The following is an 18,353-nucleotide window of genomic DNA, read 5'->3' on the forward strand; positions in this document are numbered from 1 at the left end:
GATAAGATACCAGCAGGAGCAAAACTAAGTACATCTATTGGTGGAAGAAGTCAACAGTGGATGAAAGAGGCTGAACCAGAGCAATCTCTCACATCCAGGAACTGGACCCTGAAAAGTACTCTGAGGTAACTTCTGGAGAGTCATAAATGTACCTCAATGAGAGAACAAGCATTCACCTACCCAAGAAAGGACAGGAAGAATCAAGCAGTATCAACCAGACAGGCAGCAACAACCAAAAAGAGATGCTCAAGACCTCTCCTAGGAGGACTGATGTTACTGTTCTTAGAAAACAGAAACATCTTCAGAATCTCAATGTATGTCTTACCTATCCACGAAGACTGCTCCAAATACTGACTTGGTGTGAGAATAAGACATTGCAGTGAAGTGACTGCTCATGGCATAGGTATGTCTTTGTGTAATATCATTCACTGAAATATCCCACATGGCCTCTAGTCCTTGGTCTTTAGTACACAGAAAACACCTGAGACCTCTCTTAATCCTGCCCAAGTGGCTTCATTAGAACCAGAGTCTCACTTGCTACTTCTAGAGAGCCCAGGACTCATTCTGCAGCATGTGCGACTTGTTAGAGCATGGGAATCTCAATAGGGACCCATTGGCCTAGAGAAAGCATCCAGCCATTCCCTCTTTGGAGTCCTACTGTTCACTAGCACCACCCAGAAAGTAGACACAAGGTCCCAATGTGTCTACTCTGGTCAACCTTGTCTCCTCACTCAAGTCAAGGAAGGCTTCTCTTACTCAGGAATAGGGAGATTATGGTGAATCTCTGCTTCCTCCCATAATAGTTATTCAAAACATTTTGAACATTCCCCTCAAGTCCTAGGCTTTCAGTTACTAAAGCCCCGAAGACCATTTCTTCAGCTCTTGCCTTCCATATCTTTCCCTGAAGTAATGGGAACAAGAACTAGCAATAACACAGGGGATAAAAAAAACCATGTGGACATAATGTAATATCACCCTATGACATATCTACATATATTACAGTTACCAAAGGAGACTAAAATATCCTAAGATAAATGTGAATGCGAAGTGTTTTTACTGAATGTTAAATTCACCATCAGAAATGTTTGGCCCCAAAGAAAACATTGGGAAGAAGCATATAGTTCACCCCAATACTTTTAAAGAATCTCATGATTTTTAAGACGTAATTGGGGCCAAAACTTTCATATCAAAGATAAGAGTAAGAGTTTCTTTAGAGCAGTAGCCCAGTGATTTCTGAAAATATTTTGAAGACATGTCACGAGTGAATGCAAAGAACTGACCCTAGCGGAGAAGATAGTGGAGGGACCACCCACATGAAGAAATCTCAGGACTAGGAAGTTATAGGGTCCCATGATATTACAGCTAAAAGAGTCCTAGAGATCATTTAGACCAACTCTCCCATTTTACACATCAGGAAATTGAAATAGACAATGGAAAGACTTCCAAAGTCTCTCAGAGAGACAGCAGCAAACCCACATCTAGAACAAGGATTCAACTATTCCATTACTCTTGTTAATAACCTTTAACTATTAAAAGTAGTACATTGTTAAATATTTAGAAAATATAAGAAATGCAAAAAAGGGGTTTAAAAAGTCATAATCCCACATATCAGAGACAAATTTGGTTAGTATTTTAGTGCTTCTCTTTCTAGGTATTCTCCTAGATTGTATAGATAATTTACAATAAGTATATTAGTCTGCTCGGACTGCCATAACAAAATACCATAGACTAGGTGGCTTAAACAACAGAAATTAATGTTCTCAGTCTCTGGAGGCCAAAAAGCCAAAGATCAAGATTCTAGCAGAGTTCAGTGAGAACTCTCTTCCTAGCTTGCAAATGGCTACCTTCTCGCTGTATCCTCACATGGCACAGAGAGCATTGTTGTCTCTTCCTCTTTTTAAGAGGGCACCAGCCTTATCAGATTAGGGCTCAACCCTTATGACTTCATTTAACCTACAACTCCTCTTCACAGGCTCTATCTCCAAATACAATCACACTGGGAGTTAGGGTTTCAACATATGAATTTTAAGGGGACACAATTCAGCCCTAGCATTCTGCCTCTGGCCCCCCAAAATTCATATCCTTATAACATGTAAAATACATTCATTCTATTCCATCAGCCCCGGAAGTCTTAACTCATTCCAGCATCAACTCTAAAGTCCAAAAACTCATTTAGATATCAACTAAATTATATATGAGTAAGAATCCAGTTATGACTCATCCTGAGGCAAAATTCCTCTCCAGCTGTGAACCTGTGAAACCAAACGTGTGCTTCCAAAATACAATGGTGGGACAGAAAGATAATCCTACTCTACAAGGGAGAAACAGGAAAGAAGAAGTGACAGGTCCCAAGCAAGTCCAAAACCTAGCAAGGCAAATTCCATTAGATCTTAAGGCTAGAGAATAATTCTCTTCTGTTCAATGACACACCTTCCACTGGGGTGGCACTGTCACTCACTCAGTTCTTCAGAGTGGCCCTGGCCCCATAGCTCTCTGTGGTGGCCACCCTCTGAAACAAAAGGAAACATCTCTGTGCCTTGGGCCTGTGCTCAGACTGGCAGCCCTGATATTCTCCAAATCACCTTCCGGGTCACTCTTGCCTTTCCTCAAGAATAGCACACGTGGGCTTCCCTGGTGGCGCAGTGGTTAAGAATCCACCTGCCAATGCAGGCGATAGGGGTTCGAGCCCTGATCCGGGAAGATCCCACGTGCCGCGGAGCAACTAAGCCCGTGCGCCACAACTACTGAGCCTGCGCTCTAGAGCCCATGGGTCACAACTACTGAGCCCGTGTGCCACAACTACTGAGGCTGCGTGCCTAGAGCCCGTGCTCTGCAACAAGAGAAGCCACCGCCATGAGAAGCCCACACACCGCAACAAAGAGTAGCCCCCGCTCCCTGCAACTAGAGAAAGCCCACGCTCAGCAATGAAGACCCAATGCAGCCAAAAATAAAATAAAACAAAAAATAAATAAATTAAACAAAAACAGCAAACCATTTAAAAAAAAAAAGAATAGCACACGTTTACAGTCAAATAACTCTATGATCTAGTCTTGTAGAATCCAAGACATCCAACAGCCTTCCTTCATTCCATTCCTCTTTCTCTGTCCCCTTTAGTTGAAACTGGCAATGTCTCTGCTGGTATAATTCCATCTCTATTCCTGGCTTCTGCTGATGGCTGGTTTAGTCCATGAGTCACACCCATGATCTCTTTAGTGTTTTCTTCAGAACAAGATTTCTCATTTTTCACAATATATAGGCTAAGGATAGGCTAAGAATTTCCAAATCTCCAAGTTCTGGTTCCTTTTTACTTAACAATTCCTTCTTCAATTCAACCCTCTACTCTTGCATTTTATTACAAGCAGTATGGAAGACCCAAGCCACACCTTCATTGCTTAGCTTAGAAATCTCCTCTGCTAAACACCCAATTTAATCACTTATAAACTCTACCTTTCACAAAACACTCGAACAATTCAGCCAAGTTCATTGCCACTTTATAACAAGGATCACCTTTCCTCCAGTTTCCAATAAACCGTTCCTCATTTCCATCTGACATTTCTCCAGAACAGCCTTTAATATCCATATTTCTGCCAAGAGTCCCTTCATAGCAACCTTGGCTCTTTCTAGCATGCACCTCAGAATCCTTCCAGCCTTTTTGCCCATTACCCAAACTTCCAAAGCCACTGTCACATTTTTAGGTATTTGTAACAGCAGCACCCCACCTCTCAGCACCAAAATCTGTACTAGTCTGCTCAGCTGCTATAACAAAATACCACAGACTAAGTGGTTTAAACAACAGAAATTTGTATCCCACAAGTTTAAAGGCTAGGAAGTCCAAGATTACGGTGCCGGCTGATTTGCTTCCTGATGAAAGTTCTCTTTCTGGCTTGCAGATGGCCACCTTCTTGCTATGCCCTCACACGGAAAGCTCTGTTGTCTCTTCCTTTTCTTAAAAGGGTATCAGTCCTATCAGATTAGAGCCTCATTCTTATGATCTCATTTAATCTTTATCATCTCCTCACAGGCCCTATCTCCAAATACTGGGGGCTAGAGCTTCAACATATGAATTTTAGGGGTATGCAAAAACCCTTAAGCTACATATGTACATACATATATACATATACACATACACATATACAGAGGGTAAGAGTTTTATATACTTTTTAACTTAGTTTCATGAAAATTTCCCCAATACATTATTCAAAGCATATTCAAATCTTATGACTATTATCATTTACTGTTGCTTAACTATTAAGTCATTTTCAAATTTTGCTATTTAAATAATTTTGCAGTGAACATCTTTCTATACAAAAATAAAACAAAAAATAAATAAATTAAACAAAAACAGCAAACCATTTAAAAAAAAAAAGAATGTCTATTTCCTGATTATTTAGGACAAATTTCCAGAAATTCAACTGTTGAATCAAAGGTCATGAATTTTTAAAGGCTCTTGGTATGTATTGCCAAATGGCTTCCCAGAAACCCATACTAGTGTACACTGCCATCTGCAGTAGACATTATAATTAGAATAAAATATTTTTCTGATTGAATAAAAAATCAGTGTCATAAATGACTAAAAAGGCAAGTTTTTTTTAAATTAAAGGAGTTAAAGATTCAGGACAACCAAATAAAAATGTGTGATTCTTGATTAGATCATATGCTGGTGGGGAAGGATGGCTATAAAAATACTTGGGGGACAATTGTGGAATTCTGAATATGAACTGTATATTAGATATTATTGTAGCAATGTTAAATTTCCTGATTCTGATAATGGTATTTTAGTTATATAGACTGTTCTATCTCTTAGGAGACACATGCTGATGTGTCATAAAGTCTGAAGCTTATATTCAAATGATTCAGAAAATACTCATTTGTATTTTTACATATGTATATAGGGGGACAGAAATGGGAAAGAGTGGTAGCGAGAAAGAGAAGCAAATGTGGCAAGATGTTAATTACTGAATCTAGTAAAGGGTAAATGCCACTTCCATTTTTAAACTTACAGTTTAAAATTTTTCAAAAAAAATGTATTAGAGAGCGTCTCCCCACAACTATGGTGCCTGCTGGCAGCTGGTGGGGGACTCTGACCCCCAAGGAGATGGGAGGAACCCCAGAGTGAGCCGGTAGGATGTAGGGGGACCAAGGGGAGAGGAGAAGTGGAAGCCAGACAAGATCAGTGCCCCTGAGGCCAGGGAGATCAGGAGAGGCAGGTGGGAGGGAGTCTGGCCCACTCAGGCCACGGAGACTGCTGAGCTCCCAAGCTGCTTCCCCACAAGCCCCGTCCAGGCCACGTGGGTCCTGGAGGCACAGGAAGGAGGCCGAGGGGAGAATAGGAGAGGTAGGCGGGAGGGGCCATCCCGGAGGAGCGAAAGAGGAGAGGAGGGCGACTGCCCCGCCCAATCGGGCCCAGGGAGCCTACTGAGCTCCCAGGGCATCCCCTGCCCTCCAAGCCCCCTCCAGGCTGTGTGGGTCTTTCTGGGCATAGGAGGGAGGCCGGGAAGATCAGGAGAGGCAGGCAGGAGGGGCCCTCCCAGACCCCAGACTGGAATGGCGAGAGAGGAGGGCGTTTGCCCCACCCACTCGAGCCCAGGAAGCCTGCTGGGCTCCCAGGTGAAGTCCCCTGCCCTCTGAGAGCAGGGGTGGGGGGCACACCTGGGCCCCTACTGTTCCTTGAGCCTAAACCCCACTCCACACAGCCCCCAGGGCCTTTTCCAACCCTGTGAGTCCTGAGCATTGGCCCCACCCCCCACCCAAACCTCGCCCTTGCTTAGGCCCCACCCTCCACAGCCAAGGCCTTCCCCCACAACCCTTTTTTTTTTCTTTTCCCTCCTCCTCTTTTTTACTATTGTGGTACTGATGTACCTTCCGGTTATTGATTCATCTATATTTTTATTTTTACATTCTTTCTAACATATCTGTTAGTTTCCTAGTCTAATTTTATTTTTTAGTTTGTTATTGTTCTCTTTTTTTTTTTTGCCAGCTCAGGGTCAGGCAGAAGTTCCTGCAGTGGGAGCTCCAAGTCCGAACCACTGAACTAACAGAGAACCTCAGACCCCAGGGAATATTCATCGGAGTGAGGTGTCACAGAGTTCCTCATCTCAGCACCAAGACCCAGCTCTACCCAACAGCCTACAAACTCCAGTGTTGGAAGCCTCAGGCCAAAAAACCAGTAAAACAGGAACACAATCCAGCTCATTAAAAAAAAATTTTTTTTAATTAAAAAAAAAATGAGACAGCAAAAAAATGTCACAGATGAAGAAGCAAGGTAAAAACCTACAAGACCAAATAAATGAAGAGGAAATAGGCAATCTACCTGAAAAAGAATTCAGAGTAATGATAGTAAAGATGATCCAGAATCTTGGAAAAAGAATGGAAGCACAGACTGAGAAAATACAAGAAATGTTTAACAAAGATCTAGAAGAACTAAAGAACAAACAAACAGAGATGAACAACACAATAGCTGAAATGAAAAATACCCTTGAAGGAATCAATAACAGAATAACGGAGGCAGAAGAACAAATAAGTGAGTTGGAAGACAAAATGGTGGAAATAACTGCCAAGGAGCAGAATAAAGAAAAAAGAATGAAAAGAACTGAAGACAATCTCAGAGACCTCTGGGACAACACTAAACACACCAACAGTCGAATTACAGGGGTCCCAGAAGAAGAAGAGAAAAAGAAAGGGTCTGAGAAAATATTTGAAGAGATTATAGTGGAAAACTTCCCTAACATGGGAACGGAAATAGTCACCCAAGTCCAGGAAGCAGAGAGTCCCATACAGGATAAACCCTAGGAAAAACACACCAAGACACATATTAATCAAACAAACAAAAATTAAATTCAAAGAAAAAATATTAAAAGCAGCAAGGGAAAAACAAAAAATACCATATAAAGGAATCACCATAAGGTTATCAGCTGATTTTTCAGTGGAAACTCTGCAGGCCAGAAGGGAATGGCAGGATATATTTAAAGTGATGAAAGGGAAAAACCTATAACCAAGATTACTCTACCCAGCAAGGATCTCATTCAGATTCGATGGAGAAGTCAAAAGCTTTTCACACAAACAAAAGCTAAGAGAATTCAGCACCACCAAACCAGCTTTACAACAAATGCTAAAGAAACTTCTCTAAGCAGGAAACACAAGAGAAGAAAAAGACCTACAAAAACAAACCCAAAACAATTAAGAAAATGGTAATAGGAACATACATATCAATAATAACCTTGAATGTAAATGGATTAAATGCCCCAACCAAAAGACACAGACTGGCTGAATGGATACAAAAACAAGACCCATATATATGCTGTCTACAAGAGACCCACTTCAGATCTAGGGACACATACAGACTGAAAGTGACGGGATGGAAAAAGACACTCCATGCAAATGGAAATCAAAAAATGCTGGAGTAGCAATTCTCATATCAGATAAAATAGACTTTAAAATAAAGACTGTTACAAGAGATAAGGAGGGACACTACATAATGATTAAAGGATCAATCCAAGAAGAAGATATAACAATTATAAATGTTTATGCACCCAACACAGGAGCACATCAATACATAAGGCAAATGCTAACAACCATGAAAGGAGAAATCGACAGTAACACAATAACAGTAGAGGACTTTAACCCCCCACTTACACCAATGGACAGATCATCCTAACAGAAAATAAATAAGGAAACACAGGCTTTAAATGACACAGTAGACCAGACAGATCTAATTGATATTTACAGAACATTCCACCCAAAAGTGTCAGAATACACTTTCTTCTCAAATGCACATGGAACATTCTCCAGGATAGATCACATCTTGGGTCACAAATCAAGCCTTGGAAAATTTAAGAAAATTGAAATCGTATCAAGCATCTGACCACAACGCTATGAGACTGGAAATCAATTACAGGAAAAAAGACTGCAAAAAATACACATACATGGAGGCTAAACAGTGCACTACTAAATAACCAAGAGATCACTGAAGAAATCAAAGAAGAAATTTAAAAAATACATAGAAACAAATGACAATGAAAACACAATGACTCAAAACCTATGAGACCAAGCAAAAGCAGTTCTAAGAGGGAAGTTTATAGCAATTCAATCTCACCTCAAGAAACAAAAAAATCTCAAATAAACAATCTAAACCTGCACTTAAAACAACTAGAGAGGGCTTCCCTGGTGGCGCAGTGGTTGAGAGTCCGCCTGCCGATGCAGGGGACACGGGTTTGTGTCCCAGTCCAGGAAGATCCCACATGCCACAGAGCGGCTGGGCGCATGAGCCATGGCCGCTGAGCCTGTGCGTCCAGAGCCTGTGCTCTGCAACGGGAGAGGCCACAGCAGTGAGAGGCCCGTGTACCAAAAAAAAAAAAAAAAAAAAAAACTAGAGAAAGAAGAACAAAGAAAACCCAAAGTCAGTAGAAGGAAAGAAAGCATCAAGATCAGAGCAGAAATAAATGAAATAGAAACAAAGAAAACAATAGCAAAGATCAATAAAACTAAAAGCTGGTTCTTTGAGAAGATAAACAAAATTGATAAACACTGAGCCAGACTCACCAAGAAAAAAAAGGAGAGGACGCAAATCAATAAGATTAGAAATGAAAGAGGAGAAATCACAACTGACACTGTAGAAATACAATGGATTTTAAAAGACTACTACAAACAACTGTATGCCAATAAAATGAACAACCATGAAGAAATGGACAAATTCTTGGAAAGGCACAATTTTACAAGACTGAACCAGGAAGAATTAGAAAATATAAACAGACCTATCACAAGTAATGAAATTGAAACTGTAATTAAAACTCTTCCAACAAACAAAAGTCCAGGACCAGATGGCTTCACAGGTGAATTTTATCAAACATTTAGAGAAGAGCTAACATCAATACTTCTCAAACTCTTCCAAAAAATTGCAGAGGGAGAAATACTCCCAAATTCATTCTACAAAGCCACAATCATCCTGATACCAAAACCAGAAAAAAAGGTATCACAAAAAAAGAAAATTATAGACAAATATCACTGATGAACATAGATGCAAAAATCCTCAACAAAATACTAGCAAACAGAATCCAACAGCACATTAAAAGGATCATACACCATGATCAAGTGGGATTTAACCCAGGGATGCAAGGATTCTTCAATATACGCAAACCAATCAATGTGCTACACCACATTAACAAATTAAGGAATAAAAACCATATGATCATCTCAATAGATGCAGAAAAATCTTTTGACAAAATTCAATACCTATTTATGATAAAAACTCTCCAGAAAATGGGCATAGAGGGAACCTACCTCAACATAATAAAGGCCAAATATGACAAACCCACAGCAAGCATCATATTCAATGGTGAAAAGCTGAAAGCATTTCCACTAGGATCAGGAAAAAGACAAGGATTTCCACTCTCACCACTCTTATTCAACATAGTTTTGGAAGTCCTAGACACAGCAATCAGAGAAGAAAAGGAAATAAAAGGAATACAAATTGGAAAAGAACAAGTAAAACTGTCACTATTTGTCGATGACATGATACTATACATAGAAAATCCTAAAGATGCCACCAGAAAACTACTAGAACTAATCAGTGGATTTGGTAAGGTTGCAGGATACAAAATTAATGCACAGAAATCTCTGGCATTCCTATACACCAACAACGAAAAATCAGAAAGAGAAATTAAGGAAACACTCCCATTTACCACTGCAACAAAAAGAATAAAATACCTAGGAATAAACCTGCCTAAGGAGGCAAAAGACTTGTACTCAGAAAACTATAAAACACTGATGAAAGAGGTCAAAGATGACATAAACAGATGGAGAAATATACCATGTCTTTGATTGGAAGAATCAATATTGTGAAAATGACTATACTACCCAAAGCAATCTCCAGACTCAATGCAATCCTTATCAAACTACCAACAGCCAGAATTAGAACAAAAAATCTTACAGTTCGTATGGAAACATAAAAGACCCCAACAGCCAAAGCAATCTTGAGAAAGAAAAACGGAGTTGGAGGAATCAGGCTCCCTGACTTCAAACTATACCACAAAGCTACAGTAATCAAAACAGTATGGTACTGGCACAGAAACAGAAATACAGATCAATGGAACAGGATAGAAAGCCCAGAGATAAACCCACACACATAATGGGCACCTAATTTACAACAAAGGAGGCAAGAACATACAATGGAGGAAAGACAGCCTCTTCAATAACTGGTGCTGGGAAAACTGGACAGCTACATGTAAAAGAATGAAATTAGAACACTCCCTAACACCATACACAAAAATAAACTCCAAATGGATTGAAGACTTAAATGTAAGACCAGACAGTATAAAACTTTTAGAGGAAAACATAGGAAAAACACTCTTTGACATAAACCACAGCAAGATCTTTTTTGAAAAATGGTTCTGATGAACCTAGGGGCAGGACAGGAATAAAGACACAGCCGTAGAGAACGGACTTGAGGACACGGTGGGGAAGGAGAAGCTGGGACGAAGTGAGAGAGTAGCATTGACATATATACACTACCAAATGTAAAATAGATAACTAGTGGGAAGCAGCTGCATTGCACAGGGAGATCAGCTCAGTGCTTTGTGACCACCTAGAGGGGTGGGATAGGGAGGGTGGGAGGCAGGCTCAAGAGGGAGGGTATATGGGGACATGTGTATGCATATGGCTGATTCACTTTGTTGTGCAACAGAAGCTAACACGGTATTGTGAAGCAATTGTAGTCCAATAAAGATCTATTTTAAAAATAGTTTAAAAAAATACATATATATATATTAGAGAGTAGTCAAAAGACAGGAATAGTCTATGCACATAAAAACAAATTAGCTGGTAAACATATAAAAAAATGTAAGAGAATTAATAAACGTGCTGATTATTATAGTCTCTTATTTCCTCCTGCCCTCTAGGCATTTGCTCTTTAATCACTTGAACTGCATTTCATCAAATGGACCCAGGAAGGAATGGCAAGAGAAATATCAATCGTTCTATTTCACTTCTCATTAGCAGTCCTGGAAAAAGATTTAAAAGATTAAAAACTCAAAATTAGCTCATTACAATGAGTTTTGGAAATGACGTATAGACTTTAATTCACAACTTGGTCTTCAATTCAGATTCTTGTGGTCTCCCATGACCCTAAATATTTGATAAATCCTAGTTCCTAAATGACAAAAACAAAAGTAATAAGTCATATGAAAAATAGGTTTTCCTTAAATAAAGAAAAAGTGTTGACCTCTGCCAGTGGTCTTACTTTTATCAGGAAAGTAAGTAGCCAATAGAATGGAAGGCAACCAATGGATTTATAAACCATGAATGGAGGTTTTCCTTTTCAGAAACAATATGAAGGAAGTAGTATAACATAGTGGTTCAATGCATAGGCTATAGAGTCAGATTGTCTATATCTGAATATTTACTTCACCACTTACTACCTATGTGATCTGTGGCAAATAACTCCATCTCAGTTTCCTCATCTTAAAAATGAGGAAAACAGTAAAATCTATGTCTTAGGGTTGTTGTGAAGATTAAATAAGTTAGTATATTTTAGCTCTTACAGCAGCATCTGGCATACCATAAAACCTCAAAATACGTTAGCTGCTGTGGTTCTTATTATTAATAGTATTACTACAATAACTACTACCACTATCACCACCACTATCAACCTGCAGTTGCTAAAAGTTTGGCATTGATTCAGAAACACTATAGCAAAACAAAAGAAACACAACATATGCACACCCACCCCCACAGGTTGAAAAAGTGAAAGAGAACTGATTTCAAGTCAGTCCTTCAGTATCTCTTCAAGCTCTTCTGAGAGAAGCTGAGAAGATACCAATATACCAACAATGCACGGCTCATTTCAAGAAGTAAAATGTGTGGTCTGGATAAGTTAATCTCAGAAGAAATGACAAGTTCTCTCACTCAGTTAATCGTTTATCAAACTTTACTGAGGCTTACTATACTATGTATCAGGTATTGAGCCAGATACTAGGAATACAAATGGAAGATTCTATATCTTTAAAAATTTTGCTTTCTTGTCAAAGAAATATACATAGATTATAACATATGATAGGTTATACGATGGAAGCAGAGAAAGATCTAAGCTAGACTGTGGAGAAGGAGGAAACAGCATGAAGATTTCCCAGAGGGGGTAACATTTAAACTGAGCCTTAAAGGATAATAACAGATAAATGGGGACAGAATGGGAGAAAACATTCCTCCAGGGGTAAAAGCAGGCAAATGGAGAAAAAAGAATACCATTGCCCTACCTATAGCCACACAAAACCAAAAGATCTCTTCTTAAAGCTAAAGGACAGATAGCCATTGGCAGTATGGGCCTGAATAAGGTATATTTCTGGAATATCTCCTGTTTATACATACCACATCTCCAACCTCCCCAACTCAAAATAAGCCACATTTAGAGAACTGACAGAAAGTTGTGATTAAGAAGATTCAAAGACAAGTTTCTCACTTACAACACTGGGCGGCAGCAGTAGGCAATGGTTTCCTCTGGCTTTCTTCTTGACTAGAATACTAGAGGCAGAAAGGATAAACAAAAACAACAAACAAAAAAAAAAAAACATAGTAAGAGGCCCAAGTAAAGAAGGAGAAAAACAAAACAACAACAAAAAAACTATAGCTACCTATAAAAAGGTTTAGCATTTGACTAGAGTCAAATTTCTTATCAAACAGAAACCGATCATCCTGCTGCTGATTTCCCTGTGTGATCCTGACATACAGGCCAGACTAACAGATATGGCATTGGCCCAATGCAACAGGCTAAAGCAGGATAGCAGGAAGGCTGTTCTGACCAAGGGCACCTGGGCACCATTCCAGCTCTACCAGGCAGCTGTAGAAGGCTTAGTCTTAGAAGTTCAGAGGACTTAAAAAACTCAAATAATATACAGATTTCCCCATTTGGGTGGTAGAACTGAAAATCTCTCTGAGACTTGAGTTTTCTCCATCTTTAAAAAGATGAGGCTTCTTCCCTCACAAGGTCACGTGGGAAGTGAAATTACTTACATAAGCATCTGGTATTTACTAGTGTCCCCTTCCCAGTTATACTCTAACCTCCCCAACACAACCCACCACTATCACCACCTAAAAACAGAGTACTGAAGCCATAGAAAGAAAGTTCTATAAAAGTGAGCCACATTAAGTTCAAGTCTTGAAGATGGACAAGATTTGGAAAGGCAAAACAAAAAGAAAAAGGTATAAACAAATTAACACAGGTACACAGAGTCTGGAAGAAAAAATGGCTTGGTTCAGAGCCCATTGGAGGATTGGGAAAACATAACTTGGTCTAGCAACTTGCAAATATAACTTGCAAATATGAGTTTTCATCCTGACTCTGCCATTTATTAATAAATTGTAAGATTCTGGGCAAGACAGAGCTTCTCTAACACTGAAGGAGTCATTCATTCAACAGATATTTCTTGAGTGCCTATGATGTGCAAGGCCTTGTTCCAGGCACTGGGGGAATAGAGTTTGTAATCATGGTAAAGAGTTTAGATTTTACTCTAGTCTATTGAGAAGGTATGTAAAGTTTTAAACACTAGAGGGATATGACTTCATTATACTTTAAAAATCACTCTGGCTGCTGTGTGAGAAGAACTATAGGCAACCAGAGGGGAAATAAGACTAATTATTGCAATTATCCAGATGAAAATTGATGGTGGTTTACACATGAGTGTTAGTGGTGAAGGGCATTTCAAGTGGTTGGATACAAAATACAAAACACTTTTTGTAAATAAATATACTTTTATATATAAAGTACTTTACAAGAAACAAACTACGATACAAATATCAGAGGTAGACAGTGCTATTACTACTTCGGGGAAGGATCAGGCACAGTTTAAACAATATAATAGTATTAGTAAAACTATCAATCATAAAAAAGTTCAAAACTTCTTAAAGGCTAAACAACCCACTCCAAAGTAACAAAGGGACTTGGTTATAATAACTATTATAAATAATGGTGATTTTTATAGGCAGTACACAGGCACAAGAGTGACAAAATCATAAAACTTTAAGCATTAAACTAGAAGAATTCAGACTTAATAGATGAGAGTAGATATTTCCAGCAGACGTATTTAATGAATCTCTTTCAGGTCCAAAGCAGAATGCTGAAGACCAGCTAGAGCCTAATTAATAATATTAAGAGAGCTAAGGGAAAAAATCCATAATACCTATGTACAAGAAAATAAAAGTAGTAAAAGTAAGGAAAATTATAGGCCAATCTCATTTATGAATACAGATGCAAAAATCCTAGATTACCAAACCAAATCATATGACATTTATTTATCATAAATAAGTCTTTATATTTCTGTGTGAATATGTACGTATATGCATGAATGCTGGCATATAAATTTTCATGTATCATGACCAGAAGGACTTTAAATGAAAGGACAGTTCAATATCTGAAAATCTATTCATGCAATTCACCACACAAACAGACTAAAGGAGAAAAACTATGTGATCAAACAATGCAGAAAAGATCTTGATAAAATCCCTTACTTTTTCATGACAAAATATCTTAGAAAATCAGAAAGAAAATAGAATTTCCTTAATCTGATAAAGGGTACCTATCAAAATCTACAGCAAATATCATACTTCAAGATTTATGAAGCATTCCCCTTATAGTCAGGAAAAAGACAAGGCTTCCCCACTCTCACCATTAAAAATTACACAGGATGTTTTACACAATGAATTTTTAAAAATAAGCGGTCACCAAAAACAAGGAAAGTCTGAGAAAATATTACAGCCAAGAGAAGCCAAAGGAGATATTACAACTGAATGTAACCCAGGTGTCCGTTATGGGGTAATGGAACTGAAAAAACGCATGAAATAAAAACTAAGGAAATTTGAAAAAAACTAAGGATTTTTATTTAATAAAACAAAAATAAATAGAAATATAAAATATTAACTTTTAGTTAATAATAATATATCAATATTGGCTCATTAATTGTAATAAATGTACCATATTAATGTAAAATGCTAATAATAAGGAAAACTAGAGGGAGGGGGCGGGTAAGATGTGATATGGAAGCCCTCTCTACAAACTGCTTAATATTTAAGTCTGTTAATAAAAACATATGTAAAAATTTCACTTAAAAAATAAGACATAAGGATTGAAAAGAGATAAAAACTTATTATTCAAAGATGCAAAAACTAAAAAACCCAAAGGAATCTCTAAACTAGTAGAATTAATAAGAGTTGGTGAATAAGATCAATACTAAAAAAAAAAAAATCGAGCAGCATTGCCTTATATAGATAGCAATGACCTATTAGAAAGTGTAATTTTTAAATATACCATTCACAATGATTAGGAATAAACCTAACAAAAGAAGTGTAAAAAGTGAATGGAGAGAATAGGTTTTCCTCCTAGAAGACTTCTCATCTTTTGATGCTTAACTATATTTATTAGGTTCCTGCTTATTGTCTGTCTCCTCCTATTTGATCCAAGAGGACATTGGTCTTTGTTTTAACTTCTGATGTATACCAAGCACCTACGACAGGGCCTGGTACACAGTGTTCAATAAGTTATCTGGTGAATAAATGACTAAATGAATGTCACCAATAAATGGACAAATGCAAATTTAAATGATAAAGCTCTAAACTCATTAGATTAGCACAAATTTTAAATCTGGCAATAACAAGTATCAGTAACGATACAGAGCAGCAGAAAAAGTGGAATATAAATTGGTATAATTATTTTAGAGAACAACTTAGCAACATCCAGTAACGTTACACAGAGCACATTCCACAACAAAGCAATTCTATTTCCAGGTATATAGCCAGAGAATCTCCCATACATAAGCAGAGAGAAACAGGGTCAGAGATGTTCACTGAAGCATGCATTTATAATAGTGAAAACCTAATTTTCCATGAGTAGGAAAAGTAATAAATAGTGATACATTTCCACTCTGTCAAGTGGTAGATCCCTAGGCCAGTCTTGACCCAAGAGGCTGCTGTGGATGGGAACTGTTGCACACCATAAGAAAAAAAAAGATAAGATTCTACATTGTGTTTTTAAAATGGTTTTGCAGCAAGTATGACCAAATTTTGATAATCATTGAATCTTGGAGATAAGTGTACAGGTTTCATTTTACTAGTCCTTCAACTTTTATATTTGTTTAAAATTTTTTCATGATAAAAATAGAAAAAAGAAAGGAAGACGCTCCCACTAACCAAAGATGAAACGAGTTTAGTATCAAAAAGAATAAAGATTGCAATGGATTGAAACACAAATATATCAAAATCCATAAATTGATAATAATATCCCACTAAATAAAAGAAAACAACTCACTGGTCACCTTGAGAAGCTGCTTATGCAACACTCATTATTTTGAAAATTGCTAAAGAGAATGTTTTTCTTGCACGGACTTTATTTCAAGTGAACCAAACAGCTGATGAGGCAGACAAATCATAGATAATAAATGCTGAAGAGATGATATAAGTAGAAAATCATCATTGTGCAACCCTAATAAAATAATGATTATTATTTGCTGCTAAAACCATTAGGTAAAAGGCTTGTGGGATCACTTTAAAATGGATGAAATAGGCTGACACCAAGTTGAATCCACTGTGTAATTTTAACATCACTAAAAGAGAGGCAAGATATAATCTGCCTACAAAAAAACAAAAAAAGATAATGTTGTGAAATCCTAATCCCCAGTACCTATGAATGTGACCTTATCTGGAAATAGAGTCTCTGCAGATGTAATCAAGTTAATCCAATGACTGGTGCCCCCACAAAAATCAATGGAAATTTGAACACAGACACAAAAAGAGATGACAACGTACTGTGAGGACAGGCAGACACAACCCAGGAAGGCATGTGATAGTGGAGACAGAGACTGAAATAATGTGTCTATAAGCCAAGGAACAGCAAAGACTGCTAGGAAGCACCAGAAAGTAGAAGAAAGGCATGGGACAGCTTCTTCCTCAAAACCTCCAGAAGGAACTGATCCCACCAACACCTGATGTCAGAATTTTAGCCACCAGAACTGTGAGAGAATAAATTTCTGTTGCTGTAAGCCAACAGTATGTGGTACTTTGTTTTGGCAGCCCTGGGAAACTAACACACACATCAAATCACTGCATTTTGGCTTCCTGTACTAACCTATGGATATTGACCATTAATTGACAAATCCAATGGCTCCACTTCATTACTCATCTTCTTTGCTCTCGGTAATATTTCACACTGTCAAGAATTTCTGCCTCAAAACTTTTTTTTTCCTTTGTTCCATAAACCTTTTTCTGGTTCGCCTACTCTCTCTTTCAGGCAGCTCTTTCTCAGTCTCTTTTGTTTCTCAGGATTCTACCTTTGATGTTTCCCAAGGTTTTGTCCCTGTTCTTCAATACTCTTTCTACATACTTTACCTGAGTGAGCTCTTCTATTCCTATGACTCCAATTGCTACAAATATCTTGATAAATCCAAACTCTATACCCGACCTCATCATACCCTGAGCTTCAGATTCTCACATTAGGTTGCTTACCAGATGTTTCCTAACAGGTTGCTTACCAGACAAATTTTCTAATAGCCCAACATGCCCTAAAGTAAAAAAACTTATCTTTTCCCTCCACCACCACCAACAAAAACACTCCCCATTCTTGCTGGCCCAGGTTGAGCTGATTGTGTTCTATTCTGTGCACAAAACTCATCTCTGGAAATAAGTTAGGAGAGCAGGACTAAGCAATGCAATAGTCTAAACATTCCTAAAAAGAGCACATAATAAGGATATATATCCAAAAATCTGGGAACAAGCAGGAAAAAAAGGCTTCTGCTCATCTGTGTAACAAGAGGACAGATTCCCTAGTATAAGCTTGCTCCCCAACAGTCTAGAGCCAGACTAGGGCCAATTCAGCCACTTCTGGGGGACAATGGGAAGAAAAGAAAAAGCAGACAGATCTTTCTAATAATAGGCAATCTTCTAGCTACCTTTTTTCGCTAATGCAGTTTAAATTCTTTCATTCTCCAACATGTTCCTGAGTCACTCCCTTAAAGCGTCCTATAAAGACACTCTTTACATTGTAAAAAACAGTTCCTACCTCATTGTCAGTTCCCAAGGCATTGATTTGCTCCAATTTGTAGGTCCAATATCTGGCTTCCTCCTCTGGGATATCTATCACAAAAAAGAAGAAACCACATTACCAGGCTAATAATTTAATCATAGGTTGATAATACTTTATTCAATCATACAATCTAAGTTAGAAGGGTGGTGGTGATGGACTAATTTTACTGATGGCTTGGTTCTTGCCATGAACATTATCTTGAATCTTCACAAAAACCAAAATAATATATTATTATTCCCAATGAATGAGAAGACAATATTGTTAAGATGTCAATACCTCCTAAAATGATTGAAAGATT

The 18,353-nt window shown here is 38.0% G+C and overlaps 1 protein-coding gene across 4 annotated transcripts in view; it reads right to left on the reverse strand.

The window, feature by feature from the left end:
* Positions 1-18,353, reverse strand: part of UNC13B (unc-13 homolog B) — a 224,937-nt gene that overhangs the window by 135,628 nt on the left and 70,956 nt on the right. For all 4 annotated transcript variants that reach the window (XM_060014566.1, XM_060014568.1, XM_060014565.1 and 1 more), the window contains 2 exons: positions 18,032-18,105; positions 12,453-12,510 (listed from right to left, as the gene is read on the reverse strand). In XM_060014566.1, the coding sequence (XP_059870549.1) occupies positions 12,453-12,510; positions 18,032-18,105 (132 nt within the window). The remainder of the gene's footprint in view (positions 1-12,452; positions 12,511-18,031; positions 18,106-18,353) is intronic.

The sequence above is a fragment of the Delphinus delphis genome, chromosome 6 (assembly GCF_949987515.2).
Source record: "Delphinus delphis chromosome 6, mDelDel1.2, whole genome shotgun sequence".
Taxonomy (NCBI): domain Eukaryota; kingdom Metazoa; phylum Chordata; class Mammalia; order Artiodactyla; family Delphinidae; genus Delphinus; species Delphinus delphis.